This window comes from Miniopterus schreibersii (genome assembly GCF_964146895.1).
Source record: "Miniopterus schreibersii genome assembly, chromosome: 3".
NCBI classification, from domain to species: Eukaryota; Metazoa; Chordata; class Mammalia; order Chiroptera; family Miniopteridae; genus Miniopterus; species Miniopterus schreibersii.
This window is the reverse complement of record NC_138103.1, coordinates 5,776,354-5,802,740: the sequence shown is the minus strand read 5'-3', so window position 1 is coordinate 5,802,740 and position 26,387 is coordinate 5,776,354. Positions and strand designations below refer to the sequence as shown.

At 48.8% G+C, this 26,387-nt stretch overlaps 1 protein-coding gene across 1 annotated transcript in view; it reads right to left on the bottom strand.

Annotated features, from left to right (window-relative positions):
* Positions 1 to 6,181: 6,181 nt before the first annotated feature.
* Positions 6,182 to 26,387, bottom strand: part of GPR139 (G protein-coupled receptor 139) — a gene marked incomplete at both ends in the record, with an annotated part of 32,836 nt that continues 12,630 nt past the window's right edge. The window contains one exon of the mRNA XM_081131703.1: positions 6,182 to 7,119. Coding sequence (XP_080987829.1) covers positions 6,182 to 7,119 — 938 coding nt within the window. The remainder of the gene's footprint in view (positions 7,120 to 26,387) is intronic.

Genomic DNA, 26,387 nt, shown 5'->3' with positions numbered 1-26,387 from the left:
CTGACCTTTGCTGGTTACTCCTCAAATGCATTGCCTCACTTCACCCTTGATCTAGTTGTCACTGTTTTGCGCCTTGGGGTCTGGCCGCTGAGGACTGCATCGCCCGCACTCTCTTCTGGGCTGACTTCTGTCTGAGCTTGGCCTGTGGAGGCATCTGCGTGACATCAGAGAAGGGAGAGAGGTTGGGGCATCCCGCCTTCTTGCCCGGCATCATATCTCCGGCAGTGGTGCGTCTGCTTGCTGGAAGGCCCCTCCTCCAAGGTGCAGCCCACACGGAGCTGCAGTGGCTCCGCTTCCTCCTGACACCTCATCGGGCCCAGGGAGGTAGGGCTTCCTATCATTTCTAGTTCCAGGTGCCTCAATGGCTCCTGTTGGTTCTTGCTCACACCACTTTTAACAGTCTCTTGATTAAAGACTTTTCATTGAAACCATCTGAGTGAAGGTTGCTTCCCTCCAAGCCTCTGACAGTCCACGTGGAAATGCATCCAGAGAAACAGATCCTAAGAACTGCAGGAGACCGTTTGCAAAGTCAGTAGCCATCACTCCGAAGATTTCCTCTTTGAGTTTGATCTGGATCCTTCATACTGCAGCCCAAACCTCCCTCCCTCCTGTTCTTTCTCCGGTGGAGAGAAAATGTTGTGTTACTGACACTCACTAGGTAACAAAGCTCCCTAGACTGTAACTCCTCACGCAGAGTTGATGAGAAGGCATCTTGCTTCCCAGGGGCCCTGTTTTCTTTCTCTTTCTTTCCTCTCTTTCTCTCTCTCTTTCTTTCTTTTCTTTCTTCTTTTTCTTTTCTTTCTTTTTCTTTCTTTCTTTCTTTCTTTCTTTCTTTCTTTCTTTCTTTCTTTCTTTCTTTCTTTCTTTCTTTCTTTCTTTCTTTCTTTCTTCTTTCTCTCTCTCTCCTTCCTTCCTTCCTTCCTTCCTTCCTTCCTTCCTTCCTTCCTTCCTTCCTTCCTTCCTTCCTTCCTTCCTTCCTTCCCTCTCCCTTCCTTCCTTCCTTCCTTCCTTCCTTCCTTCCTTCCTTCCTTCCTTCCTTCCTTCCTTCCTTCCTTCCTTCCTTCCTTCCTTCCTCTTTCCTTCCTCTTTCCTTTCTCTCTCCCTCCCTCCCTCCCTCCCTCCCTCCCTCCCTCCCTCCCTCCCTCCCTCCCTCCCTCCCTCCCTCCCTCCCTCCTTCCTTCCTTCCTTCCTTCCTTCCTTCCTTCCTCTTTCCTTTCTCTCTCTCTCTCTCCCTCCCTCTCTCTCTCCTTTCTTTTTCTTTTTAAATCAGAAGAGTTTTCTTTTTCTGGCATGACAGGGACGCATTCTCCTAGTGAAGCAGGAGGCTCGTGGTGTCTCTCCCAGTCAACAGGAGCCGCTGTCGTCCTTGTGGGGTCTGGCAAGTGTGCAGATTCATCGCACACCCTCTGTAGAGGCTGAGCCATCACATTTAGCTGAGCGCACTAATAAAAGGATTATTATTCAACAGTTTAACTGCCATCAGCTCACCCTTTTCCCGCCTCCCTGAGTTGGTGAGCAGAATTAACGAGGACACTGGCCATGTCTAACAGCTTCTGTCTGTGACCTTCTTAGCAAATTCTCTGCTTTCCTGTATTTCGCTCTCAACTACTTGTTACTTCCATTCTCCAAGTTGACCCAAAGATAGATTGGGACAACCGTTTGTGGGTGGCTGTCAGAATTGATGGTGGCTTGTGTGGAAAATGCATAGCTAGTTTGAGACCTGTGGTTGGGGTTCTAGACAGAGTCAATTAAAAAAGTTTCTACCTCACAGGGAAAAGTCAAACCAAGTGTTTTGATTATGATGCTATTGTAATAGATTTCCTGCTTGGATGACCTGGGTTTGAAGAGTTGGAAAACTATACAATATACCCAATTCTAAAAAGAGCACAAAAATAATGTTATCTTTTGGGGTGATGAGTCAGAATCTTGCAGAAAAGGCAATGAGGCGGAGTGGAAAGGATGGTCTTAGGTGATCCGGGTTCTACTCTGGACAAAATCATGTTAATGATTTGGGCCCAGCATCTGCCCCTGTGTGAGAATGTACACTTGGCAGCTCTTTTTAGCTCTACTGTTATTTAATAATTGCCCCATGAGGTATGTATTGGGGTTACTGTTACTCCTGTTTTAGGAGAGGAAATTGAGACACAGAGAAGTGGCAGAGCCTGCAAAGCCATAGTCCACAATAACTGACTCCAAACCTTGGTTTTTTCACCGTGATAGCGTCTACTTACCTTGCAGGCAACTGGAAAAAAAATGAACTTGTGTACCATTTTCTATCTGAGGACAGTCTTTCAGAGATCTTCAAGGCTTTGCTCAAGGCCATGCATCCAGTAAATGGTGGAGCTGGGATGTGAATCCATGATTGTCTGACTTCAAAGTTTAAGCTCTTAACCATTACGCTAGATTTCTACCTAAGATTATCTCTCACTGTCTCGAACACACATAGAAGGTGTGGTCATAAGAGCAGATTTATACCCAGTAAGCTACCTAATTCAGGACCATTGGAAGCTGGGTTCAGTGGTCTTAAATTCTGAAACATATCGGGCTCACCAGGATGCAGGTTGGACTCAGGTCTCATTCTAGCACCAGCACAAAGTAAGATGCTCATTTAAACAATTTTAGTCAGAGTTCTGCAATGGCTTGAACATGTATGCAAATACCCAATACCAAGTGTGCACCATATTAGAATTTATTATAATACAAACAAGTCCAAACACAATGTATTATCTAATTAAGAAAATATGAACATTTACTAGTTTTCTATGATAACACTCCGTTCCATCATTTGAGCTAGAATAGCCAACAGTAGTCTTTTATTCACGTGAGATAGGCCTCCCTGCTGGAACAGCAGGCACCAACTGTGCAAAGTAATCTCCAGTTGCAGTGTTTGCAGAATGGAAGCTCATGCCTTCTCATGACCTGTCTTTTAGAGTTTGTCTGTCACCCTCCTCATTTCCTTCCCCATGAGACATTTCAGTCCTCACATTGTTCAGTAAGAAGACACAGCGTGTATGTCTGTAGCATTACTGCACGTCCAGGAAGGACACAGACCACACAACAAGAGACAGCTAGTTAACAATCTTTGAGGGAGGCATCACAAAACCTGATTAAGGCAACTGCTTAAGTGCCGTCAGCAGCAGCTTTTAAATGACAGGCTTAAAAATTCAAGGCTTTATTTCCAAAACTGGCCTGAAAGAAAAGACATTTTTTAAAAACCTTTTAATTATTGTACACAATTATTATTATAAATAATAATAAATTAAAAGTCAGTAGATTATCTGAGATAAATTTTTGGAGACACTCAACAGGCATTCATATGCATTTTAATCAAAAGACAGTAGCTCAGAGTGCCTTCAAGAATCAGACCTCTTTTAATGAATTAAGAAGTACCAGTTGGTAGTTACAAAATGGTCATGGGGATATAAAGTACAGCATTTTGCACTTTAATATTGCAAATGTCAATAATATTGTAATAACTCTGTATGGTGCCAGGTAGGTACTGGAAATATCAGGGGAAACACTTTGTAAAGTAGATGATTGTCTAACCACTATGCTGGACACCTGAAACTAATATAAAATAATACTGAAAGTAAACTATAATTGAAAAATAAAAAATGCAAAAAAAGATTTAAAAAAATTAGATCTCTTTTAAATATCATTTTATGAAAATACAAAATATAGGCAGAAGGAAAAGAGATCTCAATACTACTTGATAGAGCCTCTGTTGTTGAAAGGAGTAACAGATGAGTGCAAAGGAAAACATTCCAAAGGCACGCCCAAAGTTCACTTTTTAAACATCAACAATGAACTTTTACGTGTAATTAAAACCGTAGAGCAGAGAGCATTGAGATCCACACATATATTTCCCAACGTATATACATTCTAAAGAAGGAATCGCCTAACCTGTGTAGATATTGCACTGTGGCTCATTCACATAGAGCTCAAGCTAGCACTTTTCAGAATGATGGGTTTTAAAAATAAATATCTGTATCTGTACAAATTCAGTGTAGTAGCCTTTGGTCAACGTTTACGCTTAAGGGAGCACGTCGGAATTACATCATACACATGTTAAATGGACACACATTTGACCACACACGCTTAGCAAAAAGAAACAGAGAAATGCAATTTAAGGGATGTGGGGAGTCTGCCCACTCAGTGCACATAAGCTTTGGAGAGTGTGACATGGGTGACAGGAGTCTGCTTGCCCCTCAATCACACAACCTCCATGAACCTCTCCTAATGGGAGCACGTTGCCGATCCTGATCCTAATAAATCAGATACTTTGGAGTCATGCATTGTGGTCTCTAAACACAAGCCAACTCTATCTTGTCCTCAGACCAAAGCCCAGCAGCCTGTCCCATTGCTGGAGAAAGACTTAGCTGTGTCAGATTTTTTTAAGGGATAGACTATGGTCTCCGACTGGGCTCTTTCCAGGGGGCACTGCACAGGTAGCTTTGGCTCTGCTGGGTTTTGTTTTTTGCACTGACTTTAGGATCTAATCTTTGGGTAAGATGAGACTGCTGCAGTTATGAAAAAGGGGTAGGAATTAGGATCATCAGGACTACCAGGATCTAAAATTATACTGAGTTAGTACTGAGGGCACTGGCTGACGTTTAGGGTTTCTGTCCCAATGAGACTTTTTCTACTGCGCTCATGTGTCACCAACTCCCTCTAAAAGGGTAGACGTCTTCTAATTTAGAAACCAACATGCCCAAGGAACCAAGCATTCCAGGGGGACCGTCTGCTTTGTGTTTTGTCACCAAGAATATTACGCAATTCTAAAGTTGTTCTGGGAGATTTCTTCCAGAACCGGGAATCTAAGAGAGAGAGAGAGAGAGAGAGAGAGAGGCTGAATAAAAGGAACTCCACTGTGGATTTTCCTTTCAAAACACATCACTGGATACATAGAAGCTAATATAGTCAGCTGTGTGCGCACACCTGAGTGGTAATTCCCAGGGAAGCTGCTGTTAATTACCACTGGAACTGTTCTTGCCTTGGACAGGCAAGGGGAGAATAAATAAATAAATTTATATTTTATCATTTTGCGAAGGATCTGGGTTAAACAGCTTCACAAAAAACCGGCACCGCCCTTCTGCGCCATGCGCATCCGAGGCCAGGCAAGCAGGCCACAGGCGCCTCTCCAAGTCAACGCGCTCGCGTCTGTGGCGCGGGGCCGAGAAGGGCTCTTCACACCTGGACAGCTACGGCCCTGACCCTCGAAAACGAAATCCAGTGCGGAAGTCTCTTCAAACCAAACAATTTGGTGAAGGCTTCAGCACACAAGGAGAGGGGTGGCCACTCCACATGCAAAAGGCCTCTCCAGGGAGCTTCAGCGGTGCCGCGACAAGCAGCCACTCTGACGAGAAGGGTGTACACGGCTCACGTGGGGAAGGATGGAAACCGTGGCAAGAGTGGGCTTGTTGGTTTTTTGTTTCTTCCTGGGCTCAAGACTCCGTCCTTTCCCCCCACGCACCAGGCACGGTCTTTGTTTTGGAGGAGACAGATCAAATGTGTCCATCGTGGAGCATAAAAAGGCTGCGTCTTAGCCCCCAAGTCCGGGGGTCAGAGTCGTTGGTTTGGAGACTTTTCCAAGCAGCTCTGGGCAGGGTGTGGGTGGCACTCCATGCGACCCTGTTCTCACAGAGGCATCTGGCAGCCGGGGGTGCTAGGGCCGCTTCAGAGCCACAGCCCTCTCTAGGACATGGGCCACCGCGGAAAGATCCCAAATTGGCCGCCGGGACGGGCGCGGGGAGGCGGCGGGTGGTCTCAGCTCCGAGAGGCGTGGGCTCGGCCAGGGCGCCGCCGTGGCTTGACGGGCCACGCGAACGGGGGTCCCCGTGCGTGACTGTGCCAAGGCCGAGTCACAGCGCGCCACACCCCTCTCGCTCTGCGCCCTGGCTGGATGCAGGGCGATCGCCTGGCCCCCGAAGGCGCCCTCAAGGTGGCAGGAGCTCTCGGCGGTCCCTGCGGGCGTGTGGGGCAAGGGGCCCGATGGAAACAAGCTCAGGCTCTGCTCTCTTCCCTCGCGCGTCCCTCCTCGCTCGTCTGCGCCGAAGGCCGGGCGCGCCCTCGGGGAGGGGGACCGTCTGCGCCGACGGCCAGGCGCGCCCTCGGGGGAGGGGGACGGCCCCGCCGCCTGGGAACGGGCGCAGTAGCCAGGGGGCCCAGGCCGGCCGCCGGGTCACGGGGACGCCCGCGCGGGCCGCGCGCCCCGGTCGGGCGGGGGCGGGGGCGGGTAGGCCAGCATCCTGACGCAGTGCGAGCTGGCCGGGGAGATCCAGGGGCTGCTGGAGACGGAGCCGCGCGGGTCGGCGCCGCGCCCGGCCGGCCGGCGGCAGCGCAGGGCGGCGGCCAGCGTGGCGGCGGCGAGCGCGCGGAAGCGCCGGCTGATGAAGCAGTAGAGGAAGAAGTTGACGGCCGTGTTGAGCAGCGCCAGCATGTTGGCCACGTCGGCCAGCGCGTGCGCCAGCCAGCGGTCGCGCGCGGGCGCGGCGTAGAGGCGGTACAGGATGGCGGCCACGCGCGGCGCCCAGAGCGCGGCGAAGGCCGAGGTGACGGCCAGCAGGATGGCCGTGGTCCTGCCCGCGGGGCAGCCGCGCGGCCGGAAGCCGCTCTTCCTGCGCAGCCGGCGCACGATGATGGAGTTGAGCGTGAAGAAGACGGAGCAGGGCACCAGGTAGGCGGCGGCGCAGTGCGCCCAGGCCAGCGCGTGGAGCGCGGGCGCGCCGCCGCCCGCCCAGGCGTCGGGCCACCAGTAGAAGGGGATGCTGCAGAGGAAGCAGGTCACGTAGACGCCCACGATCACCCTGCGCGCGCGCGCCGGGTAGGACACGGCGTGGTAGCGCAGCGGGTGGCACACGGCGATGTAGCGGTCCACGGTCAGCGGCACGGCGATCCAGGTGGACGTGTGCACCGACGAGAACTCCAGCACCTCCACCACCTTGTTGGGCACCCGGGGCATCTGCGCCTTCAGGATGAAGTCCTCCAGCAGGAAGTCCACGAACACGATGAAGAAGAGGACCAGGATGTCCGCGGCCGCCAGCGCCAGGAGGTAGCTGTAGGAGGACTTCTGCCTGCGCGCCACCAGCCGCGCCAGGATGACCACGGTCAGGATGTTGGCTGTGGAGAGAGAGAGCGCGCTTTACCGGGGCGCGCGCCCCGGCGCCCCCAGGACCGCGGCCGGGACCCGAGGGCCGTCCCGGCCCCGCAGCGGCCCCGCCGGGAGGTCTGGGCCCGGGCCGTTTGGACACAGTGTTGGGCTCATCTTGTGATTAATCTGTCCTCGCACAGTCAGAACAGGCGGTGCCGCCCTTGTCCTCGCTTCGGAAACGACCCTGGGGCTCAGAGAGGGCAAGGAACTTGCTTAGCGTCACACAGTAAGTAACGGTGACAGGGACCAAACCTAGACTCACAGCGCCCCCCGACCCTGTGCGCCCACGGGGGGCGGGGCTGGTCCCGCTTCAGGCCTCAGGCAGGACACTGGACTGTGCGGCACCTCACAGGGGCCTTTTAGAGACTGGATTTCAGGTCCTTTCCTTTTTAAGTAGGTTTAGAATTGGAGGAGCGGAGAAGATCATGACCTTTCAGTTAATTAAAAAAATAATAATACTGTCGACAATGAAAAATAAATGTTTATTTCTTGAGGAGGTAATCTACACACATGGTCCATAATTAAAAAGAGTAGCAGAGCCCGGCCGGACGTGGCTCAGCGGTTGAGCCTCGACCTAGGATCCAGGCGATCGGGGTTCGATTTTCGGTCAGGGCACAGGCCCGGGTTGTGGGCTCGATCAGTGACTCTCATCATTGATGTTTCTATCTCTCTCTCTCCCTCTCTTTTCCTCTCTCTGAAATCAATAAAGATATATTTAAAAAAAAGAGTAGCAGAGAAAATCCCCTCCCACCAGCACGTACCCCGCTGCAGGGCCATCGCGGCTGATACGTGGCCTGTGCTTGCACGCGGCCATGCGATGTGGGTGTGCAGAGTTTTTGCAGACAGTAGCACTGTGTGATTTTTTTGGGGTCAGGTTTGTTGGGAAAGTGCATCCACATGATTTCTGATCAGTTGTGAAAACTCTCTTTGAATACCGCACCTGGGAAGTCATCAGGGACTCACTCTAACGCGATGTTCCAGTGGGGAATATCTGGACTTGAGCATATCGTACACGTCTGTGCTCACCAACCCTCGTAGTCGAACCCTGAGTTTCAAACAGTATTAATCCTGTTTGAAAACAAGGGTCTCAGAGAACCTCTGTCCCTGTCTGAAGTCCAGTGGCAAAGCTGGAATCCGGATCCCGGAATCTTTTTCTTTCTCTCTCTCCTTGTAAAATATTAGACAATAGTTCACATGTAAAAACATCTTGTAATGTGCACACCCTGGTGTACTCAGGTTAAACAAATTTTAACATTTTGTCATATGTGCTTCGGTTCTTTTTTAGAAAAGAAATGACACTGTCGAAACAGCTGAAGGCCTCTTTTAAATTCCTGCGGCCTGGATCTTTCCCTCTTTCTCTGTCTCCTCCCTCGGAGGCAGCCGCGGTGCGCTGTCCTAGGGCTGGGTTGTGTGCTCTTTCTTTCTTTGGTAGAAACCAAATCCAGAGGCAAAGCTGGAAGCTGGATCCGGGACCTAAAGGCACACGGCCTTTCTCACTCAGCGTTCCTTTCTGAGACCTGTGTTGGCTGATACACGTGGATCTAGTTCCCTCATTTTAACAACTATAGCAAGCCACTGTGTAAACGTGCTGCAGTTCATTCACTCATATACAGACATATAGAGACATCTCTGCGAATAGATGTACACATGTCTACGTATGTCTAGGTCTGTTTATATATACACATAGACATGCACACATGTACATGAACATGTTTATGTGTTTATATGTACACATAGCATACACATATGTGTGTACATATGTGCGGGAAAAGAATTCTAGACAGTGGGAATGGCAAGTGCAAAGGCCCTGAGGTGGGAATGAGTTTGATATTCATGGAACAGAAAGAAGGCCTCTTCTCATTCCTATTGCCACCCCCGCTTTACAGATGAGGAAACTGAGGCTTGGAGTTTTAGGTGATTGCCCAAAGCCTCATACTGGGTGGGGAGGGGGCAGAAGCTGACTCTAGCCCCCCCCACTCTGTCTGACTTCAAGGCATAGCAAGTTCTGCTTTGCTGATTTTTGATGGTAGGAAACGGTTATCAGCTGGAGGAAAGCGATTCCTGCTCCCACGACTTAGAAAAGCGCCCTCACTCCTCAGAGCCTGTTTTCTGTCCCCCGAGCAATGCCCACATTCTCTCCCACATCCCCAACCTTGCCCGCCAGCCTCCGAGGCAGGAGTGAGTAGGTCTGGGGCCTCCCCAGAAAAAATGTTGTATATGTTCTGACTTTTCACCCGTCTCCACTCCCCAGTTGAATCCTGCTTGACGTGTGGTGCTAAAACTTCTCCATATCCAAACTCTTTAAAGATATTTCCACCCCATCCAATTAACGCTTTAAGTCAAGCGGTCATCAACTCCAAGCGAAATTGCCAGGTATTCATATTTGACATTTTCTTAAGTTTCTAGTAATTGCCTCTCTTGAGGAACTAACCTGCAGACACTGAGCTTCCTATTTCTTTTTTCTGTGTGTGTGTCTTAATTTATCTTTATTGTTACAAGTATTATAGATGTCCCCCTTTCCCCCAACTGATCCCCTCCTCCCAGCACACCCCCCCCCCGCCTTCTCCACACTATTGTCTGTGTCCATGGGTTATGCATATATGAACAAAATAGATGCAGAGACATAGAAGCATGGAAGAGACTGGCGAATCTCCGAGGGAAGGCGGGGTGGGTGGGTGGGAGAGACTAATTTCCTATTTCTTTTGTACAGGTAGATTTCCCCCAAGGCACCGTCAAGAACACTTAAGAGATCCTTGGGATGATCCAGATGTGTGAGCACCAGAGGCCCACAGAAGAAAGGAGCGATGCTTGTGTATTGATTTTCTAAAGAAGAAATGAGGCCCTAGCTGGTCTGGCTCAGTGGTTAGAGCGTCGGCCTGTGGACTGAAGGGTCCTGGGTTTAGTTCCATCCAAGGGCACGTACCTCAGGTTGCAATGTTTTTTCTCTCCCCTCCCTTCCACTCTCTCTGAAAAGCAATGGAAAAAATATCCTCGAGTGAGGATTAAAAAATAAAAATAAAAAAGAAATGAGAAGGTAGAGTTTTTAACAGGCTTGACATTTGCTATAATTCCCCACATCAAAAAAATTCCTTCATTTCCACAGAAGAACCTTTTTCCCCAAAGATGGAGTCTGTGTGTGTTTGTAAGAGGTGACTAAGTGAAGCCCCCCCCCCCCCCGGGTCATCTCTCCCTGAAATTCCGCGTCTCAGCTTCCTCCCCAACTGGTCGAAGGCTCTGTGGCTGTGCAGAGGCCCCGGCCCTCCCCAGGCGGGCGCAGTGAGCTTCACGATCGCAGTGCCAGTGCTTCTAGCAAGCGAGTCCTTTCTGTGGGTGGCGTCACTGGACAGGGTTCAGCTCCTGGGCAAAGCCCATGCTTTGTGATCGCAAAGCTGCTTGCGTATGTTCTTGGGGGAATTCATTCCCTGTACTTTGCTTTCTGTGCTAAAACTTGAGAGGATTTGGGCAGTGGCCTCGAGAACAACACAGGAGCGGCTGGCAGACCCCTCCACTGAACCGGCACGGAGGGAGGGCTCGAGGTCTTCAGCGGCATTTTCTCCTCTGTGAGGACTGAGGTCCCTGCAGGTTCCTTGGGAGACACAGCTGGAACAGAGTACTGACTGTGAGCTCTGAGCTGATGTCTCTTAATTCTGCTATGCTTCTTTTTTGTCTTTGAAAATTATTTTTTCAATTATAAAATTAAAGCATACTTGTAAAAAATTAAACATATCAGTGTATAATAGATATTATTAGCTGATTTTTATTGAGCATTCACTGTAAACAGAGCACTTTAAAGGATCTTACACACAATATCTCACTTAACCTTCACAATGCTATGAGGTTGGTACTATTATTTGAGAGCATCAGTGCTCAGAGTAGTTAAGTAACTTGTTTGAAGTCATACAGCAAGCAAGTGGCGAGTCAGCACAATAAACCAGGCTTTTTGCTCCCTGAATTTATACATTCAGCTACCACTTAAAAATCAGAAAGTGAAAGTCTGCCCACATCCCGTTCCAGAGACAAAGCAGTACCAAGCCTCTTAGTGGGCCGCCGGTGAGTCACGCCTGGCATCCGCGCCTTTGTGCAGGCTCCTCTTTGCGAGTTGGAGTCAGTTCTGTGACTTAATTTTGACCAATATACTGTGGCAGGAGTGACACTGCACGCCAGGGTCACAATCAGTTCTTTTGAATACTTGCTTTTGGGGTGCTCCCTCTTGGAACCCAGCTGTGAGAAGCCCAACCCACGTGGAGACTCGGGTTGAAAGCCCCCTGTGAGCTCTAGCTGCCATCCAGCAGCCGGGTGAGCCACCTCCAGCCAGCTCGGTGGGACCCCTAGGTGACTGCATCCCAGCTGCCCCTGGACGCAGTGGCAGGGGAGAGCCCCGCCAGCCCTCCAGCTGCGGTTGTGAGCCTCTACGTGTTAAGGTGGTTTGCTCTCCTACACTAGTAACCAGCACAGAGATTTGTTAACCATTTGGTACTGATGCCTCCAGGATGTTTGTATGCCTATCTTATAAAGGTAATAGTAATAATGATTATCACCACAAAACAAGATCATATAATAATACTGTGTGCAAGTTGATTTTTTTCAGTTAGAAATAAACCATGGATTTTTTCCTATGTCAGTATTATTCATGGAATATTCATCCATGGCTGGACATTGCTGATTTTATTTTCGGTCACTACAGACCTTCCTTAAGCATCTTTGTATATTTCTGTCGAATAAATTCCCCAAAGTAAAAATGCTGGTTTAAAGGGTAACTCCTTCTTTCCCTCCCTTCCTTCCTAAAGCAGCTCAGGATCTGTAAGAAAAGAGCTCAAGCTAGAGCTACAAGAGAATTTAGGTCAGATACCAAGAAGAACTTTCTGATTGCAATGGCAGTTATGTGAACAAGAGCAGATCACTGATGCCATGGTCTTCAGAAAAGCACAGAGAATTGCTGTCTTAGCTGAGTGAATTCCTGGGATTACATTCTGCATATCCTCTGTCTGCATTCTGAATTAGGACCTTGTGAATTCCGAAAAGAGAGCCATTCACCCACTTCTGCCACCATCCCCGGTGACTTAAATGCATCCCTTCTCCTTCCAGCTGACTGTCTTGCTCTTTTGCACTAGAAGTCAGCCCTAGTGACTTGTGGATGCACGTGGACCCTCGACGCCATGAGCAATTTCAGTGCTGTTCTTTGAGCTGCTCCCAGGAGGTGGCCCTTGTGTAGATCAGGTGGGACTTGGAGACTGAATTGCGTGGTGGGACGTCTCCTCTTGGAGGCTGTCACCTTCCTCACTGCTACCTGTTCCACTCTTGGAGTGGAAGAAGAGGGAAATAAAAAGATGATGCTGACAAGACTTGGCACTCAGTCTTTTTGGCCTCCGATGGTGCTAGGAGGTTTTGGGGAGGTTCTGTTCTGGGGGCTCCCAGAAGAGCAGGGAAGGGTTTCCCGTGTGGTTCCGGCCTCAGTCACTGCCAGCAGGCCTGCGGCCATCCTTGTTTCCTATTGTTCCTCTTGCCCCAAGGCAGGAACTTGGAACATGGAGTGTGTTTCCTGCAGCTGGTTATTAGGGGCACAAAACTGACTGCGAGTGGGTGAGGTGGAGGTCAGGTGTGGGAGACACCTCAGGGCTACACTGGGTTCTGACATAGACCCCTGTGTGCCCAGGGACAAGTCACTTTCCTTCCCAGGGCCTCCGTTCCCAGATCTGCATACTGGTCCAGTTAATAGTGAAGCAATAATAACGAAAGTATTACACCTCACAGCCAGTGAAGGTGAGTGAGAGCTTAGCGGGCACACAGGGCAAGAGGGCTCTGCAGGAGTGAGCCACACGTGCGAAGGCACAGGGCTGTGACAGAGTCCCCCGCCGCTGTCCCAGAGCCGCTGACGGGTGCGTGCGCCGACTCCGTGCCAGGCCCTGAGCTCACTTCTTCATATACATGGAGTCTATTTCATAACTAGAACATTAAATATTATCTAATATTAAATATCCAGGTTAAGTCCTTACTAATAAAGTATGTACTATTTCCATTCCCTGGAGAAGATGACTGAGGCTGGACACAAGGGAATTAAGTGCCTCTTCCAATTCCCCATTCACATACCTGTTACACAAGAGCTCAGCACATTGAACAACAAATGGTATATTTATTAATAACACTTCCCTTTATTAAGCACTTACTATATGGCTTACTTGGAAGAGGCTTTACTTGCATTAAGTCAAATCCTCACATGACATTAGCAGACAGGTACTATCAATATTCCCAGCATAAAAATTGTACAGGTACATCTAAAAAAAAAAAGAAACTAGACCACTGACTTACACTATACACAAGAATAAACTAAAAATAGATAAGACTTAAACATAAGTTTGAAACAATAAAAATCTTAGAAGAAAATATAGGTAGTAAAATCTCAGGCATCTCACGTAGCATTGCCTCGGGCAAGAGAAACAAACAAAATAAACAAACGGGACCATATCAAACTAAAGAGCTCTGCTCAGCAAATGAAAACACCAACAAAATGGAAAGGGAGCCCATAGTACGGGAGAACATATTTGCCAATGATACATCTGATAAAGGGTTAATTTCCAAAATATATAAGGAACTCATACAACTTAACACCAGGAAGACAATCTAATTAAAAAATGGGGAAAAACCTGAATAGACACTTCTCCACAGAGGACATCCAGACGGCCAAGAGACATGAGAAAAAGTGCTCAGCATCACTAATCATCAGAGATGCAAATTAAAACCACAATGAGGTGTCACCTCACACCTGTCAGAATGGCTCCATCGGCAAATCAACGAACAAGTGCTGGCGAGGGTGTGGGGAAAGGGGAGCCCTAGTGCACTGCTGGGGGGAATGCAGACTGGGGCAGCCACTGTGGAAAACAGGATGGAGGTTCCTCAAAAAATTAACAATGGAGCTGCCTTGTGACCCAGTGATCCCACTTCTGGGAATATATCCTAAGAAACCCCAAACACCAATCAGAAAGAATATATGCGCCCCTATGTTCATAGCAGTGCAGTTTACAATAGCGAAGATCTGGAAACAGCCCAAGTGCCCATCAGATGAGTGGATAAAAAGCTGTGGGACATTCCCACAACGGAACACTATGCAGCTGTAAAAAAGGATCTCTTACCTTTGTGACAGTATTATAATGCTAAGTGAAATAAGCCAGTCAGAGAAAGACAAATGTCACAGGAACTCACTTATATGTGGAATCTAATGAACAAAAATAGACTGACGAACAAAATAGGTCCAGAGACATAGAAGCATGGGACAGACTGAGGGATCTCAGATGGGGGGGAGGGGGGCTGGAAGAGATTAGCCAAAGAACTTATATGCATATATGGATAGCCCAGGGACACAGACAATAGTGTGGGGAAGGCCTGGGGTAGGGATGGGGTCTGGGTCGGGGGCTGGGGGAATGGTGGAAGGAAAATGGAGGACATCTGTAATACTGCCAACAATAAAAAAATAAAATAAAGTGGACCAAAAGTCTTGCCTACAGTATTTTTATGATTAGCCATGCAGTTTGCTTTGCCCCAGAAAAGACAAAGCAGGTAACTGTATTTTCATTGCTCTCAAAATAAATTTGTTTATTTTCCTGTTTTAAAAAAAATCCCCATTATAGAGGCAGGAATATTGAAGCTCAGTGGGATGAGGGCCTGGCCCAATCAGACAGTGTCAGCCAGACCCAAGACTGAAAACCAATTTATTAGACTCATTAGAGCCCATTCAATGCACCTGTTCATCTGGATGCTTCCATAATTAGCTCAAGGGAACCGGCCATTAACTAGCAGTGAACCAGTTCATTCTTTCTCTTTGTTTCCTTTATTTAAAAAAAAAACCCAAACAGTGTATATCCTCTGGCATGGATGTGCCCCGAGGGAACTTGGGGGAAGAATTCCCTTCGGAGGAGTTGCAGGGCCTTTGCAAATACCCGCCACTCCCAGCCCCTGGGTTTAGTGGGGCTAAAGAGACAGTGAATTCGGCCCCTGAGGGCCAAATCACTTTCTTGAAATCTAAGGCATATAACCAAGACCCTCTCTACCGCCCCTTCCAACAGCGCAAGACACCCCACTGGCCAGTTCTCCCTTAAATTCATCCTAGGGGCCTGGTTTCCAGCTGGTGACTGCCTTGTGCACAAGATGCTCATTTGGTTTTGCTGTTTTGTGGACCCAGGGTGATGGTCACCGGGTGCCAGGGGACCAACAGGAAGTCAGAGGCTCCTGGGCTCTTCATGTGAGTTCAATGGGGTGTCAGAGGCTGCTTTTGGCTCTGCTTGGCTTGTCATTGATAAAACATCTTCAGCTAAGCACCACCCACCTGCCTCCCAATGGCTGCCAGGGGTAGATATTTTTAACTGTGGGCAAATAGCTTATCAACTGTGCATACAAAACACTGCCAACGCAAAAGCTTTCATTTACTTTCTTTTTAAAAATTTACTATTAGTTTAGTTAATTTTTTTATCACCATTTATCCCCTCTGTGCCTTTCCCCTCCCCTCTCCTCCCCCCCCCCCCATCACCACACTGTTGAAAGCCTTCATTTTCTTTGGAAGAATTAAAGGAGGTCGGTGCTCACTTATTCACTCAACAAACATTTACTGAGCTGCCCATAGTACACCAGACGCTGTGCCAGAAACAGGGATGCAGCAATGAACAAACATGAGTGGATCGAGTCCACATAGAGCTTAAAATCTATTCGTCTGAGCGAAAGTCTGCTCATTTTTCTGGGCCACCTTCTTTCATTGAGAAAGCACGTGCTATGTGCCACTCACAGTGCTGAGGCTGGTGGGAGGGGAGGCAGGTGTCTCCCTTCCAGGGGGAAGGCAGAAAGGGGGGGGCTGCATGATCCAGCCGTGGGTGTGGCCCGGGAGGCCCAGGCATTTTCTTGGGCCAGCAATAAGAAGGTGGCAATGTGTTCTGGGAAGGCCGCACAGGGGCATGAGGCGGAGCCGGGGACAGGCACCCTAGGGTCCAGTAATGGCCCGGGCAAAGCAGCCCAAGCTGTCTTTCTATCCTGGAAGTGTCTCGCCCCCGGGGCCACTTCCTGGGACAGCTGGTTGCCCCACAGCTAAGGCCATACATAAATGGCAGCAATCAGCTGTTGACTTTGTAAACCAGTGGCTTTCTAGTATCGGTCCTGCACCAACTTAAAAGAAAAAGCAGCAACGTGATACCAGGAAAAAATTAGCTACTATATGCAAACGTTTCAGAGCCTGCTGTTACGGCGCCTCTACCTACCCAGGGTTCCATTAACACAGACACGGCCGGAGCTGAGCGCAGCCTAAGGACCAGACTTCGACGCTTCAGGGGGCACTTCCGGGCCTCCCAATGTCATTCCAGTAAGACAAGTGGCAAAGAGCACAGATTTGGTGGCCGGGCTGCGAGGGTTCAGACCTGCCTCTGCCCCTGTCTAGCTGTGCAACTATGGGCAATTTACTTCCCTGTGCCTCAGTTTACTCACCTGTGAAAAGCATCACAGGCTTTAATGAGCATTAAAGGAAATAATATAGGGAAGTGCCAAGAACAGAGCTGGTACCGCACATGTTATATGAATTTTACTGTCATTATTAAACAGATTACTAATTCGGAAGGGCAAGAAGTATGTCTGCTTAGCTTATTATGTTAATAAGTGGCCAATCTCTTACACAGGTTCTAGCATATAGCAGGTGCTCCATAAATATCTGTTGAACAAACGAACGAACGAACGAACGAATGAATGAATGTGTACGAATATAGACTCACACAGCATCAGAGACATGCTGAGGGACTGGATAACATTTTGAGCAGACTTGAGGATACTAAGGGTTTACTGCAAAAAATGAGTCAGGTAATGTGATCAAGGGTGCCTGGAAATTAATTTCTGTTCAGTGTGAGAGAGAGATCTTTTGGGGACTGTCAGCTCCCTGAGAAGAGGTTTTGTGCCAGAATCTTTCATGTGAATCCAATTCAGTTCAATATAAATTTAGCGATGCCCAACTATGTGCCAAGCCTGGACCAGGCTCTTGGGAGCCCATTCCCTGGGTTGAAGGTGCTCAGAAGTTACTGAATAAATCATCCCAGGGAAGATGAGGACCCATTTAAAACTCCCAGCTCCCTTTAACGGCTCTGTGCCAGGGCCTGCAAACTCGCATGGGAGCAGGGGCCAGGCAGGTAATATCAATGTGTGAGGTGGGCATGTGGGCAACTTTAGTGAACTGGACAGCTCATGCCACATTTTAAAAGGGCAGCCACAATTTAATCCCACCAAGGAGGGAATGACAGCCAACTGTGGCCAGGTCTTCCAGCATTTCAACAGAGGCTTGCAAGCAACACACACACACACACACACACACACACACACACACCCACCCCAAATGGGTTGCTGGTTTGAGACGTCTGCTCTATAGCCAAAAGCCAGTGTCTTTGCACAGCCCACACCATCAGCTCCTCTCTGCAATCCATGCAAACACACCTTGCTCTCCGCTTTACGAATTGCCTGAATGAGCAGTGCTCTCTCTTACCTTCCTAGCATTGCATGGGCTATTTCTTCTGCCTGGAATGCCTTCCCTTCCTACAACCCTTTAATTGGCAGACCTTTTATTTTAAAGTCATCCCTGATCTCAATGGGCTAAGTTAAGAATCTCCTTGGATAAAGTATTTAAAACATTTTTGTAATGATCTTCAAAATCTTTATCACCTGTTCCCTGGATGCTCCTGGAAGGCAGGGACTGTATCTATTTCTTTCTGAACCTTGAGGACCTATCAGGGCAGTCAAAAAGTGTGCATTTCATCAATGTTTGTGAGGTAAAGGAGTGAGAGATGGATGGATGAATAAGTGGATAGATGGATGGATAGGTGGATGGATGGATGGGTGGATGGGTGGATGGGTGGATGGATGGATGGATGGATGGATGGATGGATGGATGGATGGATGGATGGATGGGTGGATGGGTGGATGGATGATGGGTGGATGGATAAATGAATGAGTGGATGGATGGATGGATGATGGGTGGATGGATGGATTATGGGTGGATGGATGGAAGGATGGATAGATGGATGATGGGTGGGTGAATGAGTGGATGGATGGATGGATGGATGAGTGGATGGATGGATGAATGAGTGGATGGATGGGTGAATGGATGGAGGATGGGTGAATGGATGGAATGATGGATGGATGGATGAATAAGTGGATGGATGGATGGATGGATGGATGGATGGATGGATGGATGATGGCTGGATGGAATGACGGATGGATGGATGATGGGTGGATGATGGGTGGATGATGGGTGGATGAATGGATGATGCATGGATGGATAGATGGATGAGTGGGTAAGTGGACTGATGGATTCCTCAAGGCACTCTCTGTGGAACATTCATCGGTTTGCTGTCACCTCCCTGCTATTCCATTATCTATGCATGATGGCTGGTCTTATTCTTTACCACTGATTTTTTCTTTCTAAGCCCAGTCTCTCTAGGTAGCCTCTTGGGAACTCCTTTCTGTTACCTCCTATGATGGCAGACTAATTCCCCACTTACTCAACTCAGTTTTCTCATCTGTGCAATGGGGACAATGGCATCTTCCCATAGGGCTTTTAAGAAGACTGAGTAACTTAACATATGAAAGTATTAGTACCATGCCTAGCTGCAGTGGGTATCAGAAATATTGTCCATTTTTCTATTGAGTGTGATAGTTTCTTTTTTAGAGTCTGAACCTTTTCCTGGTTGAAATGTGAAGAGGATAAGAGCACTGATTCTGAAATCAGAATTTGTGGGGCTGAGTCCCAAGTTTGCCCACTTCTAGCTTTGTGATCCTGGCTGAGTTTCTTAAATACTCTGTGCCTTGATGTTTCTCATCTATAAAGTAGGGTAACGATACCTGTCACAAGGGTTCTGAGGAATCCATCAGTCCACTTACCCACTCATCCATCTATCCATCCATGCATCATCCATCCACCCACCATTCATCCACCCATCATCCATCCATCCGTCATTCCATCCATTCATCCATCCAGCCATCATCCATCCATCCATCCATCCATCCATCCATCCACCCACTTATTCATCCATCCAGCTGGGCTGGAGGCTAGTTTGGTTCTGGTGGGTATTATATCAAGTGCTTCGAAGAGTACCTGGCACAGAGTGAGTGCTCAATAAATGTTATTTATGTTGCTCACCAGCCCAACCCAGAGACTCTGGGGTGAGGGAGGTTTTGCATTTCATTAAGACTAGTCAGGCCAGCCTCCCTCCCGTTCCTTCTGTCACAGAGACTCACTCCCTGCTGTGCTCAGGCACTTTGCTATGAGCTGCCATGTCAGAGTAAAACCAGAACCTGTCTCCTTCCTCCTGGCGCTTCCAGTCTGGCAGGAGCCAGAGGGATATCCAGAGAGAAGGTCCAGGACATCAGAAAACAGCTATAGGAGCATTTCAGAAGGGTAACAGTCTACCTTAGAGGACTATGGAAGGTTTCTTGGAGGAAGTGGCATGTGTGAAGTGACATGGAGGACTGGGAGCCAATCAACTGACTGCGGGGCAAAGCATGCCAACAAGAGGGAACAGAATGTTCAAAGGCCAAGAGGCAAGTGAGAGAAGATGGCTGTTGGAGCAGCTGGGCTGGAGGCTAGTTTGGTGAATTCCAGGGTGCAGATGCGTCGTTAAGATTTTTGCGTCAGTTGCCGTAATTACAAATTGGAGTATTTCATGGCCAATCAAGGATTTGAGCTTCTTTTGAAAGTCAGAAGGGGAGGCCATGCTGGTCCCATATTTCCATTCGGGGCTCCCCTCTAGCTCCCCACCTGGCCTCACTCATTTCTGTCCTCTGCCTGCCCCTGCAGGGAGAGGGAGCCGGGAGGGGGCTGGCAGGAGGAGACCACACAGAGAAGCAGCAGCACCCAGTCTAACCATCCGATGGCTTCACAGCCCCGTCTGAGCTGCTTTGTCCTGAGGCAATGGGGAGCTGTAGAAGGGCTTCAAGCATTAAAGGGTTTTACTAAGTAAGGAGCTTATTATTTCTGTACCAAACCACAGACATTCCTGAAGGGAGATGAGGTGGGAGATGAACCGAGAGAGGGTCCTCTATGCACCTCAGTGAAAGTTTCAGACATGGGTTGGCGTTGTAGCTTCCTCCTGTGTAAAATGACAGGAGCCACCAGAAGCGCTGAGGGGCAACATCTTCTCACATGATGCACCCCTTTCCCCTCGGGCTAGCAGGGACAGGGGCCATGGGAGCTGGATGTTCGAGAACATCGGAAAATTCTCCGATGCACATCGCCGGCCGCGCGCCCGCCAAGGCCACAGTCGGGTGCACGCTCTGTTCGGCGACGGGCCCGGCACTCTCCCGGCAGATGTGCAGCTGAAGGGGCAGCACCTGTGCCAGGGGAGGTGGCTGGGCAGGGAACAGGCCATGCCCAGAGTACAACGTCTCGTTAATTACCTGGGGACCTCAGGAAGCAATTTACTCTGGTTGGAGAAATTGTGTTTTGTGCCTCCAGCCCAGGCATACAGCCAAATGACATGTAGGTCAAGGGGACATAATTATATGGAAATGGTTTTATGTTTGGAAACTTCTAAAAACCCACCTCTGCTCCCTGGGAGGGGCAGTGCGGGAGCAGCTTCCACTCTGCCTTAGCTGGGTTCAGCAGGTGAAGGATGCCTTGCTTCCTGTCACTTTGGAGGGGCCTGTTTCTTTTCTGGCGTCAGGACACCTGCCTGACGGTCACAGAGGAAAGGAAGCAATGCCTTCCTGGTGCGGCATGGACGCTGGAAGCCGATCTGACGCGAACTTGCACTGTGACCTTGGGCAAGTTACCTAATGTCGCTGTGCCTCCATTTACTCATCTGTAGAATGGGGCTGATTATGATGACTAGATAAGCAAATGCACAGAAAGGGCTTAGAAGAGTGTGGGCCGCACACCAACTGTGGCCTTGGCTCCCCTCTCGATTCCATGTCACTCCTGCCCACTCTCTGTCCCAGCGAAGAGGAACCACTGTGCCTGAAGCTCCCCAAATAAGCCACACTCTCTCCAGGCCCTGGCCTTTGCCTATTCCGTCCCCTCTTCCTGTGATACTCCTCCCATCCATTTTGTCCGCCCTTCAGGAACCAGCTTCTGCGGCCCCAGTGATGACCGATCGGTGCCGCCAACACTTTTCTGTCCTCCTGCCTATGACAAAACAAACTGCCTCCCTTCATCATTTCCAAGGGAGGCCAGGGCAAGGGTCAGTAAGAGGGCAAGTGGGGGTTTCCCTCTTTAGAAATAAGGGAAAATTCAATCCTCATCGCAGTCGTAGCAGTAACAGTGATGACGGTTACCAAGGCTTCCGTACCCTTTCTGCCATGAGGGACGTGGTCTTAATAACAGAAATAAGAGCTCCTATTTAGCAATCTTGTATTGTACGCTAGAAACCTTGATCAGTGCCTTACACCTAGCAGTCACTGCTGCTTCCCTTACTTTAAAGGTGGATATTTGGGAGATTCCAAGGCGGCGGCGGAGTAAGTGGGAGCCGCACTGGGACGAACAGGGCGCCCCTTGGCTGAACAAGGAGGGGGGCTTCCTTCTGGGCAGAGGAGCCGCAGGGCAAAGCCAAGGAAGTGGGAACGCTCGCTGTGTGCGCAGAGCTGTGAAACGGCACGCGTGGCCGGTGTGGATCAGGGGAAATGAGGCATGAGGATTCCAGAATCCTGCGTGATAACCGCAGTGAAATCGCTCTGCAAACTCCCTAGGTTGTTGCGGGGACTGAGGAGACAATGCACAGGGAGCAGCTCTGCAAATCAGAAAAGTGTTTAGGCAAATGTTAATTATCACGAGGTACTTCGGAGGTGGCCGGATTGGCACCAGGAGCGAGACAGCAGAAAGTTCAAGTATCTGCTAACTTCTTTGCAATCCACATTCTCAAAAGCACTCATAGGTTTTAAAAAGCTCTAATTCCATTGCTCTCATCTCCTTTTTTCAGGTGAATAGATTGTCATAAATTTCAGAAGCTAGTACAAATTCAGTTTCTTGGCCACTGTCAATTACGTCACCAGGCTTTGAGACTGGCACTAATTTTTTTGCTGCCCACCTGTAGGACCACATCCAGCTGGTTCTTTATATATAAACCTCTTAGATGCACCCTGTCTTTTCTCTCCTTGGTCACCCTGACCCTGGGAGCTCTGGGAAGGCAACTGTCTGCTGTGTTTGGGGCACATTCTTAATTGCTAGCACAGTACCCGCACGTAGGAGGCACTCGATCACTGCTCGGGGCAGCATCCGAGTCTACAGGTCTTCATCATATTACACCCGAGTGTCTGCAGAGACCCCTCAGTTCTGCCGGGGCCCTCTGTGCCCAAAACTGTCTGTCTGTGTTCGCTCAAAAACTCCATCCATTTTACCCAGTTTAACAAAATTATTGGTAAACTAATTTAACTAATATTAAATACTAATGCTACTAACAAAGAATCCAAACCTACAAGTTAGCCAAAATGGTAAGGTAGGAAACTAAAATAAGAGGTGTAACTACTGAAGGAGGCATAATAATTATTATTTGCATGTAATGTCATAGTATGCTTAGAAAACTCATGAGAATGAGTTGAAATGTTATTGGAACCAGCAGGAGTCCTCAGGGGAACCCAAGCCCAAACGTAACAGAGTGGCTGGTTGGACAGCGGGCCGGGAAAAAGACTCCATCCACAACACTCAAGTGCCAACACCCTCCAAGGGCTACACTTGAGCACAGGTGGGGGGTGGCCTCCTTACAACTCTGGACTGCATTTTGACCCCAGGTCCCCAGGAAGCGCTGCTTATGCTCAAAGTCCCGCAAAGTCTCCCCCCAAATTGTTCTATCAGCTCTAGCTCTTACCAGTGTGAAAAGTCAGCTCAAACCCAGGCCGCCTGGTGGAATGGGATGCCATCCCCGGCTCATGCTCACCCCCTCTCGGGACATTCTCTCCCTGGTTTGTGAAGACACACCTCTACCTCCAGCCTTTTCAATTCTGTCACCTGAAGGTGAAGGTGGCTGCCTAACCCCCCATCTCCATTTCCCAGCAGGAGATCACAGCTTTAATAAAAAACACCCAGCTAGGTGGGCTCAGATCCAGTGTCCTGAGCCAAAGCACTATCGAGCAGATGGGAACACAGGCTCCTCGTCCTGATGTCTGGGTGGGAAGCCTGGTGTTGCCATAGCACTAACTGCATGGCCTTGGGCCACTTGACGGCTTACCATGTGCCTCAATTTCCGCATCTGTAGAATGGGGTAATAGCACACCCATTTCATGGGGTTAGAAGGATTAGTTAATTTATGGAAAGTGCTTGAAACAGTGCACAACAGGTAGCAGGTGCTCAACTAAAGTTGGTTATAATTATGGTAAATGACTATTAGTTTCCCTTCTACCAGCAATTGCGCTAACCACTTGGATACTGCTGCCTGGGGGGCATGGTGGTGGAGGAGGCATGGGGGGGGGCATGGTGGTGGTGGGGGCATGGTGGGGGGGCCATGGTGGTGGAGGCGGCATGGATGCCATCCGTACAGGGCCACTGGTTTGGGGCACCCACGTCATCCTGAGCATTCTCCAGGACAGCAAATTGTTACACTGTAGGGTGAAAGGTTGAACCATATAAATGGACATTTTATAAGGTAAGAAGTGACCAAATATTGACAATTTCACATGGTACAACATAGTAATTTTCAATTTACTTGTTTTTTCCCCCACTGGACAATACATATATCAAAAGCATGGGCAACGTTTACTCATCCCTCTTGTCCCCAGTCCTTGGCCAAAGTCCTGATGCTCCGGAGATGCTCAGCGCATGTGTATGATGAAAAACTGGACTTGTGGTCTGAACACACATTGCATATCAGGTGCCAGAAGGAAGAAGGTGAGTTCCAGACAGGAAGGCAACAAGTCGGCCCTGATAGCTCTCTGCATTCCCAGCACTGCTTCCCAATCCAAGACAGGGGCTTCCTTCTAGAACACCACACACCAATCCCCACATTAAAGTAGTTTGCATGCCATTTCTCCAAGTAGACCATGTCCTCCCTGAGGGCAGGAACCCAGATAGATTTGTCTTTGCAGCCAGTAGCTAGCACACAATTTGCATTCATTGGGAAATGAATGTATAATTCAAAGTCCCAGCAGGATTCAGAGTGGTGGCTCCAGTTGTGGGGGCCATTTGTGCCTTTGACAGCTTTGTATATTCAGTGCAACAGTGAGCTCTGGGTTTGAGGTCTAAGGATGTAGCTTGGGTTTTCAGCCCTGCCAACCAGTAGTAGCTTGGGAAAGCTATCTTACTCAGCCGAGCTCCAGTTTCATGATGGATGAGATAGTCCTTTAGAAATTTTAATTCACTGTGCATATTGGCTGCACTACATTAGTATTAATGGCTATTAATGATGATGCCTTTAAAGCATTAGGAATAGAGCCTGGCATGTAATGGGCGGTCAGTAAACATTCACTACCTAACTGCACTTGGAATTCTGAGTACTTGACTGAAACTGAGCCCTCTTATGGCTGATAGAGGAAACCTTGGAAGGATTTGGAAGACGACAGATTTTTCAGGGGAACTGTTTCATCGCAATATGCTACGTAAAAAAAGGGGCAACTCAATTTTCATTTTGTAGGTGAGGTGTGGGGAGGAGAGGGAATTCACCTGCCTGCCCTCGCTTAAAAATAATTTCAAATAAATGAACCATCTGCCTAGGAGAGGGCAATGGGGATGTGGGAGAATTGTTAATCAAGAAGGAAGACATAGTCCCTCAAAACATCTGCAGAGACCAGACTGGGGGATGAACCAAAGCAGAGGTCTGTAGACACAGCATTTGTCTTTTCCGATGCCCTGAATAGCAATGTCTGCAGCAGGCCCAACAACAAGCACAGAGCATGGCAGTGATGCCCAGGCTTGTTGCACCTCAGCTCTGCTGCCCAGTAGCTGAATTACCTTGGGCAGGTCACTTTGTTTTTCAGAGCTTCAGTTCCCCCATCTGTCAAATGGGATGATAAGGGTACGGTCTCACAGGCATTGCTCTGAAGATTGAATGAGGCAACGGGTTTGATTAGTGCTTGGCTCAGAGCAAGTGCTCAAGAAGTGGTGGTAATGGCCATCAAGAAGACAGAAGGGGGGAGCAGAAGAAAAGTTATGGTCAAGCTGTTGTCTTCAGTCTCTTCCAGGTTGGTATGGAAATTACATTTATGGGATTAAGAAGGCAGTCATATGTCCATCCATCCATCCATCCATCCATCCATCCATCCATCCAATACTTAGAAAGCCCCTTACCATGTGCTGAGGCCCACCAGAGGGCACTGGAGTCAAAGAGAGGGCTCTGACTCATGCCTACTGTCAAGGGCTAATAGCTCAGCTCAGCATCTTTCTGATGCTCCCCGGCAGAGATAGGCCTGAGTCCCGCAGGAATTTAAATGCCTCACCCTCACCCATTACAGAACGTGCAACACTGCATTATGGTTACTGATTTGTCTTCCCACCTAACTAGAGCATGAGTTCTTTAAGGGCAAGGACCATTTCATGGTCATCTTTGTCTTTCCCCACAGGTATCTCCTAGAACCCCTGGCACAACGTAGGGCCTCGAGGAATGGAGCCTGGTCCTTAGTGCAGCCTGAAAACCCAGGTGGGGACCTGCTGGGAAATCCTTGTCAGTCTTAAGAAAAAACTCTGCTGCTGTTGGGCACATGCTCTGTGCCAGGCACCTTATGCACACTGTCTTATGTATTCCCTTCAACCAGGCCGGCTCTCTTGTCCTCATTTTACAGACACTGAAATAGAGGTTCGGAGCAGTTGATGACATTCAGTTAGAAAGGCCAGCTTAAACTCAAATCAAGGTCTTACCAACTTGCCTTCTTGCAGGAGAGCATTTTGAGAGACTGAGGAGAGGAGGCCAAAGGTGTGATGGTGGAAGTGTGTGTGTGTGTGTGTGTGTGTGTGTGTGTGTGTGTGTGTGTGTGTGTGTGGTGTACATAGTCAAATCTGAGGAGGGCATTAACACAGTCAATTCTATAGGGCCAAGGCAGGGGACATAAGTGAGAGGAGCAGGCCAGGTGTAAGAAAAAATCTTTGTGTTGGGGACCCAATAGGGAGAGGTGGGGACAGTGGTGAACTGGGTAGCACACAGCCCGGGAGAGCTCAGTTTTATCAGACGTTAAAATTTCTCAATAGTATGAATTTTTGAGCTTGCTTCTGAATGTTAGTAGGGGAGGTGCTGCTTTTTAAGAAAACCTTAAGCAGGCTTCTCTCACGCTCGGAAAGGTGACTTCCCAGGTGGCTCTTGGCTGGCTCTGA